The sequence below is a fragment of the Ylistrum balloti genome, unplaced genomic scaffold (assembly GCF_031769215.1).
Source record: "Ylistrum balloti isolate Yb309-2 unplaced genomic scaffold, AGI_CSIRO_Ybal_v1 Utg369592, whole genome shotgun sequence".
NCBI lineage: Eukaryota > Metazoa > Mollusca > Bivalvia > Pectinida > Pectinidae > Ylistrum > Ylistrum balloti.
In genome coordinates, this window is record NW_026781877.1 from 512,779 (window position 1) to 530,575 (window position 17,797).

A 17,797-nucleotide genomic window follows, 5' to 3' on the forward strand; every position below is an offset into this window, starting at 1 on the left:
TTTCACTTTTCAAAATCCATTAAAATACCCTTCACAGCATACATGACTATTTCTTAGAAGTTGTGATAAATTTGTACCTGTCTCAGAAAAAGTTCAAGTATTGTTAAAGAAAATGAAGGGGAGATAACTGTTATTATGTTGTTTGTAATATGAGAAACCTGATCAGCTATTGGTATCTTATTTAGACAAATAAACCTTATTAACATTTGTCAGAATTTATAATTTACAGTAGCAGATAACACTTGATTCCCCATGTATACAATAATGACATTCAGAATTCTCAACTGGACTTACATCCTCTAACCAGGATTCATTCCAAAGCTACAGAAAAAAAAAACTGGATCAAGCTGATTATACATATTGCATCTTGTTCCAAAGCATGAACTTTTTAAAAGTTGTTTCTAATGTCAACATTGCATTTCAGTTGACACTCTTGGAATGACCTCTTGTTGCAAGTCTATGAAACTGGCACTACCTGTAGTATTGTATGCTAAATGATACCACTATCACACAGTCACCCCTTCCCATTCATCAGTTGGTGTTTTGAATTATTGCTACAAATAAGACACATATTTTGAAAATCTATCATGAATCTTGTGCTTTAAAAAATAGAAAATCAGGTTAATAAACCTGACTCCGATTTTAAAAGGCCTTTTGTACAGGAAAGGATGTTATATAAATATACAACAGGGTGCTCATGAAAGTTGACTGTCTGTTGTAGTGTTTAGATTCCAACTAGCAAAACTGGATAAGAAATAGATAAGAACATCCCCCCTCCTTTCTCTCAGTCCTGTGGTAACTGTCAATTAGCATCAATACTACATGTCTATATATACCAGTCATTCTGAATTACCACATAACTTTATATTCACCTTACCTCACATGCACTCTACCCTTCCCTGTGCATCTAGGTCAAGGTCATCAGCGACGAGCCCCAGGTATGGTACGGGTCGGCTCGGCCGAGTCTCTCATCAGTCGTTCCAAACCTAACATTCCCCCACTACAGCTGCATGGAAACAAAGGGAGTATGTATCTGTAGTATAATAATATTAGTGTGTTTATAGGCATAGTCTCATTTACTTAACTTTTGTATACTGTGTTGATATGTATTTCTATATCAAGTCCCACTATGTATATACTAATACATTTTTTACTTCTGTTTGGGATGAAAAATGGTTCAGTTAAAAAATAAAATAATAAAAACTTTAAAAAGAATAAAATATTGCAAGTCTAACAGTGTCTTCCTTGCCTTAATTAAAGTCAAAGAAAGAGATTGGAATTAGAAATTTGTGGGAGAAAAAAATAGAGTGTTATTTGAACTGCTCTGCATGCATTTTTAAAAAAGAGAAGAAGATATGTATTTAGGGAAATGTTTCTGGAGAAACTGAATTATAACAGTTACTACATTATAAACATACTCCAAGTAGAATTCAATGTTTATGAACCGTCATATCCTTGATAAATCGTTATCCAAAACTGTATTAACAAAATTTCATATGAATTAGTGCAATTAAAATTAAGATTTGAATTAAGGATGAAGGGAGGAAAGTAAATAGTGTATAGTTTAATTAAGTTGGCATGTATGAAAAATTAGGACAGCTTGTTAAGATCCTTTAAGATCAAATGAAGTGATCTAGAGGTTGATGATTTTTCTGATGCATTGATGTAAAATGGATGCAAATTTCTAGCACTGATTCTGACCAAGATGCATGAGAATTTGTGATACCTGGGACATATGTGTTAGAAATAAATTACTCTTATCTGTTATTGTATTAGGTAATTTAGGCTTATCAGAAATATTTCTAATCTATAGAATTTGAATATCAGGTATAACATATAATGCTAGCTGGTATGGAGTTCTACACATGTGTAGTATTATTTCATATACAAAGATCATAAGATGCTTCTTTTGTTACCATTGGAAACAATTAATTCTACCTGGTATTTAACAGCTGGTGAGAAAGTGACATCAAGCTCTAATCTGAAGCGGTGCAGTTCCCTTGAGAACCTGACTATGACTGGGCCAGGCGACCATGACGACAGTGGTGAGATAGCAGACAGCGATGATGATGACCCTAGTCAGGAGGAGGATGCTCCGGTAGTACCTCGATCCATGATTGCGAGGGGACGGGGTACAAATGACAGTTTTAGGGCTGCAGTCGACAGGTCCTATGATCCTGTGGAACATTCCACTATGGAAACACGTAAGTATATTGTGAATTGGTCTAGGGAAATTAGGAGTGTAGTAAGTGTACAGATCAGGTTATATAAACTAAACACAATCGTCCAATGTCACATGTGAGAGGTCACAGATTCTATTTGTAAAAAGGTATCAAACAATGATTTTGATATGTATGGGAGGAGGGGCACACGTCTTGCAGACATTTTCTGGTGGTAGACATGTTATACTTTGAGATGTTTGTTTGATAGCCACTCCAGTGTGTGTCCTGAACCTAGCTAGCCACAATTTGAAGGTTATTACCTGTGTGTGAAATAAAAATGCTCCACTGGTTTGTGCCATGTACCTATTATGCATTTTGACTTCTGTTAATTACAATTCTTTTAGGTTCAAGCGTCCATTATATTGCAACCTTTAACAAATGATTAGTGAGATATTTACTTCCATGAAGACAAGACTAAATGTCAACCCATATTATTGACCCTTGATCTGTGACCTGTACTGACCTTTATACAATATCCTATCATTTATATAGAGCAGGTATTGGAGATGCATGTTAACTTGGTATCTGGGCATCATGTCTGGTTTCATAATTATTCCATTTGTGGGTGTTCAATTTTTAAACATTATTTTGGAATTCTTTTCAAAAAATTATTTGTCTTTGATCCTGTGACCATGTGTATGTGTACCTGTGATATGTATGTGATACTGAACAGCCTCATTAACACATAATTTTACATATTAAAATTGTATATGATATATATCTATGTAATATTGTACTGTTGTCATCAAATAATGATGAGGTTAACAACACCTAGCCATAACACTACTTATTTCTGTTGACATTGGGATAGCAACAATGCCTTTTGATGATTTCTGTATGAATAAACTATAATTAGAATTTGTTGAATGTTCATAAAAAGTATAAGAGAATTTAAAACACACTTACTGAATAAATTCTTTTTCCCCTTGTTTAAGAGAAATTTCTTTTTTTTTTACGACAATTTTCGACATAAATTACTAAACATCCTCATATATGAAAAAAAATACATTAAGTCTAAAAAGGAACTGATTAAAAAGTGTTTATGTGAACCTTTTAGAGGTTTGAACATATGGTGTCTCTTATAAATGGAAAACCAGCAAAGGTGGCAATTAGCTTACAGGTTTTCACTCATGGTCTCAGACTTAAACAGTTTTATGAACAGGTACAACTTGTTTTCAGAAATAAACACCATAGTGTCTATGTTATCTACATTTGTTAAATCAAATAATATTGACATTATTTGGTGTGTTCACAAAGCAGTGAAGCTTACTGTAAATTCTGACTTTTGTTAATACAATGTGCTAACATTTTCTCTGTGGGGAAAAAGAGAAAAAAACTGAAGGCAGGGTGAAGATTATGGTATCAGTTTCCCAGCATTTCTGTTAATAGTTTCCTACATTTTAGTTGTTTAGATGTCCCTATGAATACATTTGAATTGATAAAATCAAAACACAAGGTTCTATCACAGTTTGTTGACATCTCTATCACAAAACACACTTTGTTTCACATTTTACTCCACTTCATTGTCAACCTTAATTACATATCGTAATCAATTTAGTTTTAGGATCAATCAAGTTAAGTCAAGCATGAGTTGAATAAATTTCTCAAATGAACAAAAGATTTTATTTAAGCTACACTTAAAAGTAAATTCAATTCAGTCAAGTTCCCAAATTTTATTGATTTTATTTTCAAATTGATTTTGTTGAAGGAGTTGTTTACTTTTTATGAGATAAATTTCACTGAAGGATTTAGAATCAGTTTGATAGTGTCACCTGTATTATGATATATCCACTAGCCACTACTGATCCTCTTGTTTTGTAATTGTCTTTGACCATGCAGGGGAAGGTATGTATAGCAATAGGGACGGCTACTATCACGACGGCGGACACAAACCTCTGTCTCCTGAAGGCAGTATGGGGTTCACATATTCGGGATATGGTACTCTCATTATTATATACAGTGCACGGCGTCTGTCTGTCTGGCGGTGTGTTGTAATGTATGCTGTGTCCATCTGTCTGTCCAGATGTCTTACTAATTGGACACACTGCTTTGGACCAGTGGTTATATTCATGATGGCAGCATCTTGTTGCGTCCAATCTGAGCTGAGTAGAAGTCTGTGTCAGGATTGATCTGTCTGTTAGCAAATCATCCACATATCTAAACTGTGAAAACATGAACATTTTTTATTAAAGAAAAAAAAGAAAAGTTCATGTCCTTTTAAAGAAGGTCAATAACCAAAGCTAGTTGTACCTTTATTTTATTGAGTTTCAATTAGTTCAATTCTTTGATTTGATTGCTGGCCACTGAATGTCTAATGGCAATGATTAATGGACAACTTTCAGATATTTCAATTCAGTAATTTGATTGATTGACAGTGGGTGCTAACAGTCAGTTCTGATGCCCCTAACATGGAACTCTAGCGTTGTTAATATATGTACTGACAACAAGTTATGTTTGTGTGTAATCCTATAGATATTCAGTACTACAAGTAGACTTGAGATTTTGCGTACTTGTACCTGTATATTCCATAGGGATACACCTGTCCAAAGTTAACTGGCACAAGTTTACTTTTTCACAAAGAAAATCTAACACTGAATTGTTTCTTAAATTGTAATTAGATTTGTTTCTTTTGAGTTTCTTTTAGTTTAACTAATTCTAACAGTTAAATTATAACTTGAAATGTTTACTGTAATATATTTCATAAAATGAAAGTATCTGTTTTCAGTCTGATGATTTCACTGACATGCCTTAACACAGAATACTAAATTCTCTGTGATATTGTGCCATTTATCTCACAAGTTGATAAAAATGCAAGATTGAAGAGGTCCTACTGTATCTTCATATACAATAATAATCAGGAAGCTTGTATATCTAGTTGTAAAAAGGATCCTTGCTTTGATATATAATCAGGCTACTGCTGTATTATTTTGCAGATTTATAAGTCACATTAGGATCCATTAAATATAGATATGCTAAATATAAGATGTCAGCATTTCTTTTAATGACATTATAATGAAAATAACAAATTTTGGATTTTTGAATATTTTTAATTGGTTAATTTTTAAAGTTATTTGTTTGTTGTTTTGTAATAACTAATTAAAAATTCAGTTGATTAACAAACTTTAATCAAATTTAAATCCAATTTCATCAAAAACAGTCCTCAATACAGTAACACTGTTAGTTGTGCATTTAGTGAGATTTAAGTCCATTTTCAATTTCTTTACAAATATTGCCTATAAAATTAAAATGTTTTTTAGATGTTGTTAAGGCATAATAACATTTCCAGTTAATCTAGAAATTTCATGTAGAAACATTCAGTTGGCGCTTACATGTATTTATATTAACAAAAATTAATCTTGCATTTTATCCTTAGAAAAGAAACTAAAACTTGTTTTCAGTATCGCAAGTCTTACATTTTGAAAAGTACAAAAACCAACCTCCGTAGTGATATACTTGGTAATAATTCATTACTGTGATAAGTTGCGGATGCTGACAGAGATGTTGTGTTAAACCCTGCATGATTGATGTTGTTACAGTCAGTGCTCCCCAGCACCAAGCATGGGTACTTCTGTCTCTATGGTAGACAACACGAATGAAATCTGGTCTAATCATATTGGATATCATGTCCTGACCTTAGGATTTTCTGGTGTTATCATAGAGGATACTATGTCCTGATCTTAGGATTTTCTGGTGTTATCATAGAGGATACTATGTCCTGACATTAGGATTTTCTGGTGTTATCATAGAGGATACTATGTCCTGATGTTAGGATTTCTGGTGTTATCATAGAGGATACTATGTCCTGATGTTAGGATTTCTGGTGTTATGATGAAGTATGTTATGTCCTGATGTTAGGATTTCTGGTGTTATGATGAAGTATGTTATGTCCTGATGTTAGGATTTCTGGTGTTATGATGAAGTATGTTATGTCCTGATGTTAGGATTTCTGGTGTTATGATGAAGTATGATATGTCCTGATGTTAGGATTTCTGGTGTTATGATGAAGTGTTATAACCTGATGTTAGGATTTCTGGTGTTATGATGAAGTATGTTATAACCTGATGTTAGGATTTGTTGTGTTATGATGAAGTATGTTATGCCCTGATGTTAGGATTTCTGGTGTTATGATGAAGTATGTTATAACCTGATGTTAGGATTTCTGGTGTTATGATGAAGTATGTTATGTCCTGATGTTAGGATTTCTGGTGTTATGATGAAGTATGTTATAACCTGATGTTAGGATTTCTGGTGTTATGATGAATTATGTTATGTCCTGATGTTAGGATTTCTGGTGTTATGATGAAGTATGTTATGTTCTGATGTTAGGATTTGTTGTGTTATGATGAAGTATGTTATGCCCTGATGTTAGGATTTCTGGTGTTATGATGAAGTATGTTATAACCTGAAGTTAGGATTTGTTGTGTTATGATAAAGTATGTTATGTTCTGATGTTAGGATTTCTGGTGTTATGATGAAGTATGTTATAACCTGATGTTAGGATTTCTGGTGTTATGATGAAGAATGTTATAACCTGATGGTGGAATTTCTGGTGTTATGATGAATTATGTTATGTCCTGATGTTAGGATTTCTGGTGTTATGATGAAGTATGTTATGTCCTGATGTTAGGATTTCTGGTGTTATGATGAAGTACGTTATAACCTGATGGTGGAATTTCTGGTGTTATGATGAAGTATGTTATGTCCTGATGTTAGGATTTCTGGTGTTATGATGAAGAATGTTATAACCTGATGGTGGAATTTCTGGTGTTATGATGAATTATGTTATGTCCTGATGTTAGGATTTCTGGTGTTATGATGAAGTATGTTATGTCCTGATGTTAGGATTTCTGGTGTTATGATGAAGTACGTTATAACCTGATGGTGGAATTTCTGGTGTTATGATGAAGTATGTTATGTCCTGATGTTAGGATTTCTGGTGTTATGATGAAGTATGTTATGTCCTGATGTTAGGATTACTGGTGTTATGATGAAGAATGTTATAACCTGATGGTGGAATTTCTGATGTTATGAGAAACGTTATTCAGCTCTGCATGATTTGAAGTTTTTCAGCTGATGTATGAAAGTTTAAAAAAAAAGTAAGATTAATGATTGTTTTGTTAAAGACTCTGAATGGTAAAGAGAATTGACACCATTAATTCCTGTTTAGAATTTTTCCATTTTTTCAAGATAGTTATAGCTCATACATAATTCTGTTTTGATTTTTAGCTCACTGGTTACAAGTAACCTTGTTTTGATGCTGTCCCATCCCAAAACTTTAAGTTTTAGGGGTTAATTTTTGAAAGGCTTCTAAATCAATATTAAGTATACATCCCAAATCTGCCTTATTTGTTATAATCATAGCAGTGAAAGGTTGCTACTATAGCAGTATAAAGCTGATTTGTTAATGACTTTTTTACCTCAACACTCATTTCAAAGTTTTTGGGGTATGTTTTTGAAAGGCCTCTAAGTTTAGTAGTATTTCAGTCTATAAATTTACATCTTACACCCCTTCTATTGTCTACAATAAGTAAGCATTTTGTAATGGTTGATATTAGTAAGCTTTTCAATCAGTGATTGTTCTTGTGAAGTAAAAACTTCAACACATTATTGTCAACATTGATGACTTTTAGTTGTTAGATGACCTTTTATCAAACTACATAATATTAAAGAGATTGTACTAGACAAATAAGTAAGTAGCTTCATACAGCGGTCTCAACCTTTTAGGATGCGTCAGTGATGTTAAGGGCCTTAATAAATTGAAACCTGGGAGATGGCCGAGGAAAATCAAAATTGATTGAAAGAAATGTCAAATTCTATGAAGGGGAGGTGCACAAAGTACTTGACACTTACACACATGTACTGGTTTATATTTGATTATTTTCTTGTTTTCACTGGATTCAGAACACTTCCCTTCTGGTGTTAGATATTTTCAGTTGCTATGCAAACTAGCTTTAATGTGTATCCAGGGGATACCATACATGTATACAGTGCTATGAGGATCAATTTGATTCATATACTAAAATCAGTGCATGCAGTAGTTGGTAATGGGTGAATTTGTGCAATCTTATCATTTGTTTAGGCATTATTCTTCCATTTGAATTTTTTTTACCAACAAATTGTGCATGCTTTTGATAATTAATTGATTTTAAACTGTGATTTGCATGACTCTGTGTTAGTTATTAAAATGTTGCCCACCCTGTTGTGTTTAGAATAATATATTGAATAACTAATGTGATAGACACCTGATTGATTTGCATGTCTGTGTTGTGTTGAATTTTGTTTGATTTGAAAATAAGAAGTTGATATTGGAGATAATATCTAAATGTCCTTCTGCATGTTACATAATGACTAGAGATTTGTAGTGTTAATATCTTCTACTCAGTATTTTAATGAATTTTAATTTTAATTTTAATGAAAACAAAAAACAAAAAGCAAAAATGAAACAATGTTATGGTTCCTCTATGTTTACACCAGAAAGTTAATATTGTGGATGCTATTGTTAAAAAAGGAAATAATCTTGTTTTCTTCAGTTGAATTTATTTATTCAATTAATGATTTTTAAAATGTTACATAGTTCAAAATTTTCAATTAAGATGGGAAAAAAATCATTCTTTATTGTGGTGTTTAAAATTTTATTTCCTGGAGATCATTACATCTTTCCAGATTTTTAGAAACATTTTTATATTTTGATTTAAAAGGAATCTTGTCTACAGCTAAATTGAAAAAGAAAGGATTTTTAACACCAGAAGATAATGGTGTTGAGATTTTTAGAAAAATGTGTTAAATTGTTGAGAGTGGTGTGTCTTGCTATTTGAAATCTTGATGTCTTTCTTTGTTTTTCAGTTGAAGAAGAGAGTAGTGGAGAGTTCTCAGGGAGAACAAACTCAGCTAGATCGTCAGTGAGCAGTGAGGCTACAAGTGATGACAAGAAAGGGGGCAGACGGAAAAATAAGGAAAAAAAGGGAGGAAATATCTTTAAGGGTATTTTCAGGTAAAGAAAATAGAATATAAAAATTGTAAAACTAAATAAAATTAAAATCAGAGGTAAAGTAGAATAATAGAGACAGATTATTTGACTTCTTTTGTGTTATGTTGTGTTGGGTACAGAAATGAAGTTATCATTTTATAAACATGGGTTACAGGCTCGGTCGAAACAAAAAGACTGCTGAAGAAAATAACAAGGCTGATCAGACGGACAAACAGGAGGAAGAAGCAGAGCGACATTTTATTTCGCGGGAGAATAAGCAGCGTGAAACAGAAAAGTAGAGTTTCTTTGTTTATGTCTAGCTTTCAGTAATTATAGCGGATAAAAGGAAACAGCATGTGTTTCCCACTAACGAAAAAATGAACAAATACATTACCTGCAAACTTACCAGGAAACAGTGAAACCTGACATGGTCTTTTATGGTTTTAAATTTTAAGTTGAATTAAAGTATGAACATTTCTAGCATCTATTTATGAAGTTTGAAGATAAGCATATAGTAAAAATAATGAAGATAAGCATATAGTAAAAATAATGAAGATAAGCATTTAGTAAAAATAATGAAGATAAGCATATATTAAAAATAATGAGCATTATTTCCATGTGACCCTTTACACTATCATATTTATAAGCACTTCAGAGACCTCTGTGAATGTCCATGTTAAACATTATATTAGTGTTTTAATGTTGGTACTGGAAGTATTACGTTAAATTATGATTGGCCTGGTTGCTATTTCTTTATTTTCCACAATTATTGTGGATGTGCAAATTCATCATGAGGCTGCTTTGCCAAGTAGTTAATTAGCAACAGGATGACATTGTATCTTGTTTTCTAGATGTTTATGTTGGTGTGTCATTTTGTCATTAAATTTTTTTTCGTAGCAATATGGGTCAACGATGGACATCAGTACCTGACACACACCAGACTTTCCCAGTCTCTCTTCCACAACAGCCCTCGTCTACCTCCTTAGATGGTGAACAGATCACTCGTGGAGCCACACCCAACAATATGTCACGTGCTGAGTGGATCCAACACTTGCGTATGGAACATCAACGAAAACACAAGGAGCGTCAGGGACGTTACCCGCTTGATGATCGTGAGGAAGGGTACGAACGGGAGTTACAGGCAAAAGAGGAACAACAGGTAGTACAACCCATGTACAGGCCAGACAGACCACACTCAGTAAGGACTGTGTAGAAATAGTAGTGATGTGGGGGTGTGGTGTCATAGTAGTGATGCGGGGTGTAGTGTCATAGTAGTGATGCGGGGGTGTTTTGTCATGATGGTGATAGTGCAGAGGTGTGGTTGGAATGATGTGGTGTTGTGGTGTCATGATGGTGATAGTGCAGGGGTGTGGTTGGAATAATGTGGGGGTATGATTGGGATGGGTTGTGTTGGTGATATGGGGTCATGATGGTGGTGGTGTTGGATTGTGGTAGTGATGTGGGGTTATGATGGTGATGATGATGTATAGGTATGGTGGTGATGTGGTATGGTGATCGTAATAGTGATGTGGAGTTGTGAAGGTGATGGGATTGATATATTGTGTATTATTGGAAGTTATGCAGAATTTGGATGTTATGAAGTGGTTGTGGTGTTGTGAACTTGTTGTGTCATGATATTATGTAGTGATTGTGTTTTGGGACTGTTATAGTATGTAGTGGTTGTGTTGTGGGACTATTACAGTATGTTGTGGTTGTGTTGTGGGACTGTTACAGTATGTAGTGATTGTGTTGTGGGACTGTTACAGTATGTAGTAATTGTGTTGTGGGACTGTTACAGTATGTAGTGATTGTGTTGTGGGACTGTTACAGTATGTAGTGATTGTGTTGTGGGACTGTTACAGTATGTAGTGATTGTGTTGTGGGACTGTTATAGTATGTAGTGATTGTGTTGTGGGACTGTTACAGTATGTAGTGATTGTGTTGTGGGACTGTTATAGTATGTAGTGATTGTGTTGTGGGACTGTTATAGTATGTAGTGGTTGTGTTGTGGGACTGTTATAGTATGTAGTGATTGTGTTGTGGGACTGTTATAGTATGTAGTGGTTGTGTTGTGGGACTGTTATAGTATGTAGTGATTGTGTTGTGGGACTGTTACAGTATGTAGTGATTGTGTTGTGGGACTGTTACAGTATGTAGTGGTTGTGTTGTGGGACTGATACAGGATACAGTATGTAGTGATTGTGTTGTGGGACTGTTATAGTATGTAGTGATTGTGTTGTGGGACTGTTACAGTATGTAGTGATTGTGTTGTGGGACTGTTATAGTATGTAGTGATTGTGTTGTGGGACTGTTATAGTATGTAGTGGTTGTGTTGTGGGACTGTTATAGTATGTAGTGATTGTGTTGTGGGACTGTTATAGTATGTAGTGGTTGTGTTGTGGGACTGTTATAGTATGTAGTGATTGTGTTGTGGGACTGTTACAGTATGTAGTGATTGTGTTGTGGGACTGTTACAGTATGTAGTGGTTGTGTTGTGGGACTGATACAGGATACAGTATGTAGTGATTGTGTTGTGGGACTGTTATAGTATGTAGTGATTGTGTTGTGGGACTGTTACAGTATGTAGTGATTGTGTTGTGGGACTGTTATAGTATGTAGTGATTGTGTTGTGGGACTGTTATAGTATGTAGTGATTGTGTTGTGGGACTGTTATAGTATGTAGTGGTTGTGTTGTGGGACTGTTATAGTATGTAGTGATTGTGTTGTGGGACTGTTACAGTATGTAGTGATTGTGTTGTGGGACTGTTACAGTATGTAGTGGTTGTGTTGTGGGACTGATACAGGATACAGTATGTAGTGATTGTGTTGTGGGACTGTTACAGTATGTAGTGATTGTGTTGTGGGACTGATACAGGATACAGTATGTAGTGATTGTGTTGTGGGACTGTTATAGTATGTAGTGATTGTGTGTGTTGTGGGACTGTTATAGTATGTAGTGATTGTGTGTGTTGTGGGACTGTTACAGTATGTAGTGATTGTATTGTGGGACTGTTACAGTATGTAGTGATTGTGTTGTGGGACTGTTACAGTATGTAGTGATTGTGTGTGTTGTGGGACTGTTACAGTATGTAGTGATTGTGTTGTGGGACTGTTACAGTATGTAGTGGTTGTGTGTGTTGTGGGACTGTTACAGTATGTAGTGATTGTGTGTGTTGTGGGACTGTTACAGTATGTAGTGATTGTGTTGTAGGACTGTTATAGTATGTAGTGATTGTGTTGTGGGACTGTTACAGGATGTAATGGTTGTGTTGTGGGACTGTTATAGTATGTAGTGGTTGTGTTGTGGGATTGAAATATTTTGAGATTGAAATATTGTAAGCTGGTAGTGATGTGGGATTGTTATGATATTGTGTTGTTAACAAGTAGTGATGTGGGATTGTTATGATATTGTGTTGTTAACAAGTAGTGATGTGGGATTGTTATGATATTGTGTTGTGATGTTAACTGGTAGTGATGTGTGATTGTTATGATATTGTGTTGTTAACTGGTAGTGATGTGGGATTGTTATGATATTGTGTTGTTAACTGGTAGTGATGTGGGATTGTTATGATATTGTGTTGTGGTGTTAACAGGTAGTGATGTGGGATTGTTATGATATTGTGTTGTTAACAGGTAGTGATGTGGGATTGTTATGATATTGTGTTGTTAACAGGTAGTGATGTGGGATTGTTGTGATATTGTGATATTAACTGGAAGTGATGTGGGATTGTTATGATATTGTGATGTTAACTTGTAGTGATGTGGGATTGTTATATTGTGTTGTTAACTGGTAGTGATGTGGGATTGTTATGATATTGTGATGTTAACTTGTAGTGATGTGGGATTGTTATGATATTGTGTTGTTAACTGGTAGTGATGTGGGATTGTTATGATATTGTGGTGTTAACTGGTAGTGATGTGGGATTGTTATGATATTGTGTTGTTAACTGGAAGTGATGTGGGATTGTTATGATATTGTGTTGTTAACAGGTAGTGATGTGGGATTGTTATGATATTGTGTTGTTAACTGGAAGTGATGTGGGATTGTTATGATATTGTGTTGTTAACAGGAAGTGATGTGGGATTGTTATGATATTGTGTTGTTAACTGGTAGTGATGTGGGATTGTTATGATATTGTGTTGTTAACTGGTAGTGATGTGGGATTGTTATGATATTGTGATGTTAACTTGTAGTGATGTGGGATTGTTATGATATTGTGTTGTGTTGTTTACTGGTAGTGACGAGCGGGCGGACAGGTGGATGGGGAAAAGGTGTACCAGTTTTGTAGAATTAATTCCTCCTAGAGTTTTTGATGTAGAAGCTTAAAACTTTGTAGGATGTTTATGTATACATGTATGTTGAAGATGTGCACCTCCTGTTATGGATTTATTCTGGACATTTTTCTGCATTTTCCAGGCTTTTGAACTTAGTAATTTTCTGCATATAAATCACCATGGTCTATTTTTTGAACATCTCCAAATCAAAAATGGCTGCAACGTCTTTCTTCAATTTCCCTTCTGCACCAATTCATAAAATACAAACAAACTTTCTCTCTTATAACAAATTTTCTACATACTCAACAAATGAAACACCCTTAACTGTCTTATAAATACCATAAAACATTGTACTCATCCTGCAACCGGACCAATTGTGGCTTTACCCCATTTTCATCTATATATCTATATATGAATCCATCTATTTGTCTGAAGACTATGTAAGCATAAATATTTCAACACTAGATGATTGTTGTAACTTGTACAATACAATTTAATTGATGTAAAATGTCAATGAAGAGATTGAGAAATTGACAGTGTTTGCTCAGGTTGTGATCCCAGGACCAAGGATTTTTACTGCTACATCAAATATATATGATGATTTGATAATTACTCTCAGAGTTATGACTGGTTAAAAGTATGAATTACTGCTAACTAATCAACGATTTTCAAAAATTAAAATAGTTAATTGAAAACAAGCTTGGAATGTAATCATTGCCTACAAAGCAATGACATTTATATCATCAATTAACATCATATCAATACAATTAAATGCTTAAAAAAGTGAAGTTCTCTTTCCTCTTAAGACTGATTGGTTGAGATTTCTGAACATAAATCTGTACAGTTAGTACAGATACATTTCATTTCTACACTACATGGCTAAAGGTGAAATATGGATGGGTTTTGTGCTATATTTCCTAATGATGTTTGATTTCAGAGGCTTGCAGAAGAAGGATACAGATATGAAAGTCAAACAAGGTCAACATCAAGTGAAGGTTATTCATATGAAGGTCAAGGTCATCCAAGGTCACGGTCAAGTTCTAGACAACAACAGTATGAAAGGTATCTTTGATTAACATGTGATATTGACCAGTAATTCTGCACTTTGATATGAAATTATACATTGACAAAGACATTTTTTCTACTGAAATGAAACAATTAACAGAAGAAAATGTTGATTCTGTGAAATAGAACTGTATGATGAGGGGGAGATTATTTTACTAACCACTAACTTTTTAATAAACTTATTATGAACCTTCATGTGAAGGTCAAATACCAAAATCAGTTCACTTTTGACTATTTGAAGGTTATTTTTCCACTAGCTTTAGGGCATAGGAGATTATTGAATATGTAACCTGAGGCTTAGGACAGAGCTACCCGAGAAATGGATTCTTTACTGTCTAACCCAAGGTTTTGTTTAGGGCTAAACATTCACGTATCTCAGACGGTAGATTTCTCTGTCTTTAAGTTTAGGAACGATTCTTTTTCTGTCCGATTTTCCCATAAACTTATAATCAGTCATTACAAGTAAGAGGGGATTGTGTCACCATGTTATATTGTTGGTTAATTTCTCATATACAAATGCAGTCAAGATGGTGATTATACATTATGTCAGTGACAGTAACTCACCCTGGTGTGTTATGAACAAACTTACAATGTCACTTTCAGTTTAGATATTAATGTTTTGTGTATGCTGGTTAACTTTCCCCTGAAGGATAGTGATATCTTACCCATACCAGAAGTGTGGATATTTATGTCTGATGGGTATAAAGATGTATCCACTTTCACCGATGTCATACTTCCTGTCTTATTCTAGGTTGGAAACAAGGTGTTCCCTCTCATCTACTGCATGTATACATATGTCAATAATAACAATGTACAGGACAAATAGATTTTTACAAGTTATGATAATAAGCCAACTTTTCTAACAGATTTAAAACAATTTACGTTCACCTCCCGTTTTAGTCAGTGATGCTATATTGGTTTCCAGACATTCCAGAATACATACAGTCATATATACCTTTTACATTTGTGAAGGATTGCAGAATTATTTTGCAATGTGAAAAATAGAAACATTTTTGTTTGATTTTCAATTTAATATCATGAAAGTGATTAAATTTTGTTTTTTTTATTTACAGGCAGCCACCACCACAACCTCACAGCTACACAGATTACATGTACCAGAGTGCTCCCCCAAACATTCCATATCAGCCCCCTGCACCTTGGCCCCATCCAGGCCGAGATAATCCGTCTCTTCAGCATAATTATCCCCACATGCGTCAAAACAGTGATACTTACTCAGACCAGAACCGAGATAACTTTGTGCGGCGTCCCCTTTCTCGCAGTCATACACCTGTAGAACATTGGCGTGACGACCAATTGAGTTACCATCGGAAACCATTGTACCCGCCCACTGAGGTACACCCAAGGGAAAATAGTTATACTTATAATGATACAGTCTACACATACAGAGAACCTTTATACCCACCAGTAGCAGGCAAAAGACAAGTACATACAATCACGCAGCCAGGCTCAGCTAAAGTATGAACATCACACAGCCAGACTCAGCTAAAGTATGACCATAACATGGTCAGGCTTGGCTGAAGTATGACCATAACACGGCCAAGCTCAGCTAAAGTATGACCATCACACGGTTGGGGTCAGCTGACAAATGACCGTCACACATCCCATGTCAGCGTTATGACTACCACAAAGTGGGGATCGCATGTAATGGCTGCTCATGATTATGATGTATTGGGCACTTGAAATGCTGTGAAATCGATGGGGCCCCGAGTTTTACTCCAACGAAGTGCTTTCTGTTATCCTTGGTGCTCAGTGTTGAACAACAAAGGAAAAAAATTGACCCACGTATTACCTTGTCAACCGAGTGTGTTCTCTATTTCTGTTTGTTCAGCAGAGATATGGTCCATGTTTTGTTACATTGTCTTTGTGTGCTCTTCATGTCTGATCAAATCGGCCAAAATATGTGATGTTGAAAATTTTACCAGGTATTGCTTAATTACAAAGTTTACACCTGAATAAACAAAGGTAACTGTACGTGTCAGTGCTGGATTGTAGCTGGACATCGTGTCAGTGCTGGATTGTAGCTGGACATCGTGTCAGTGCTGGATTGTAGCTGGACATCGTGTCAGTGCTGGATTGTAGCTGGACATCATGTGTATTTGATGATCTGAATGCATTAAGAATAGTGTATGGCAGATTGCCAGTCGATACAAATGTTGACATAAAAAATTCAACAGTGATTCCATAATCGTTGGAAATGTTAGAGTTGTGATATGTATATGTCTAAGTCTTAATTACATAGGGTTATAACGACTCCCATAATAGTACACTAAATACGGTGACACAGTTATCAAAGGGTACTTCCTTGTAGAAAACAATAGATAATTTGTCGACATTTAAGACTTCTCAATTGCATACCTTTCCCACATTTTTATCCTTTTTTATATGTTACATGACAATGACCTGCCATGATCACCAAAAAATCAATATGGCCTGTGTGTGTTGATTAAATGTGACTACTGATCAGGCTACACTTGTGCCTGATAACATTAATTGTGTGGAGACCTGTTCTCATTACAGAACCTCAAACACTAACCTCATCTCTCCAAGTACTTAAAACATGGCAGTGATACCATGAAATTCTACAGCCACTTTTAGAAAAATTTTGAGTGCATGTTATAAAGTTACTTTTTAAAACAGGATATTTTATAACTTTCACAGTCATTCCGAAGTACACTATCCTCAAAAGACAAAGAGTTTTGTTAATTATCTCCCCTGATATGCTTTAGGTCAGATATGTACCAATGGTCAGAGATATATACCAATCAAAGTACAGAAATATCAATGGAGCTGTCCTGTTCTTGACCCCTCAAATAAAACACTATGAAAGTAAAGTTTATGTATACAGTAGGTAGTTTTCTGTTATACAACACATGTTTGGTCTGTAAATGTTGATAAACCAGTGTCTTTCAGTTTGTACACTTTGTAAATGTTTTGTATGAGAGAGAATAATGTTGTATATACAATGTGTTTAGTACATGCTTGCTGGTACATTGTGTGCTGCATATCTCTCTTGTGTTCTATTTTAAACAAGTCTATTATAAGATACTTTCACGTTTGGATTTCATGGGACCGGCTATAAAGTGGATTTTTTTTCACAATATTTTCTCAAGTATTTCTCAACTCTTAACTTTAGCTAGAAATGTTTCAAGAAACATATGAATATGAACAAAAGTAGTGTTGTGATAACTAAATATGTTTAGGTTATCCATGAATTTTATATCTGATGCAAACTACATTTGATGTATGC

General features: G+C 34.6%; 1 protein-coding gene across 1 annotated transcript in view; it reads left to right on the top strand.

The window, feature by feature from the left end:
• Positions 1-16,036, top strand: part of LOC132545016 (partitioning defective 3 homolog) — a 63,213-nt gene extending 47,177 nt beyond the window's left edge. The window contains exons 17-24 of the mRNA XM_060208684.1: positions 912-1,025; positions 1,953-2,204; positions 4,062-4,160; positions 9,066-9,213; positions 9,365-9,484; positions 10,087-10,387; positions 14,402-14,526; positions 15,603-16,036. Coding sequence (XP_060064667.1) covers positions 912-1,025; positions 1,953-2,204; positions 4,062-4,160; positions 9,066-9,213; positions 9,365-9,484; positions 10,087-10,387; positions 14,402-14,526; positions 15,603-16,011 — 1,568 coding nt within the window. The 3' untranslated portion in view covers positions 16,012-16,036. The remainder of the gene's footprint in view (positions 1-911; positions 1,026-1,952; positions 2,205-4,061; positions 4,161-9,065; positions 9,214-9,364; positions 9,485-10,086; positions 10,388-14,401; positions 14,527-15,602) is intronic.
• The last annotated feature ends 1,761 nt before the right edge of the window (positions 16,037-17,797 follow it).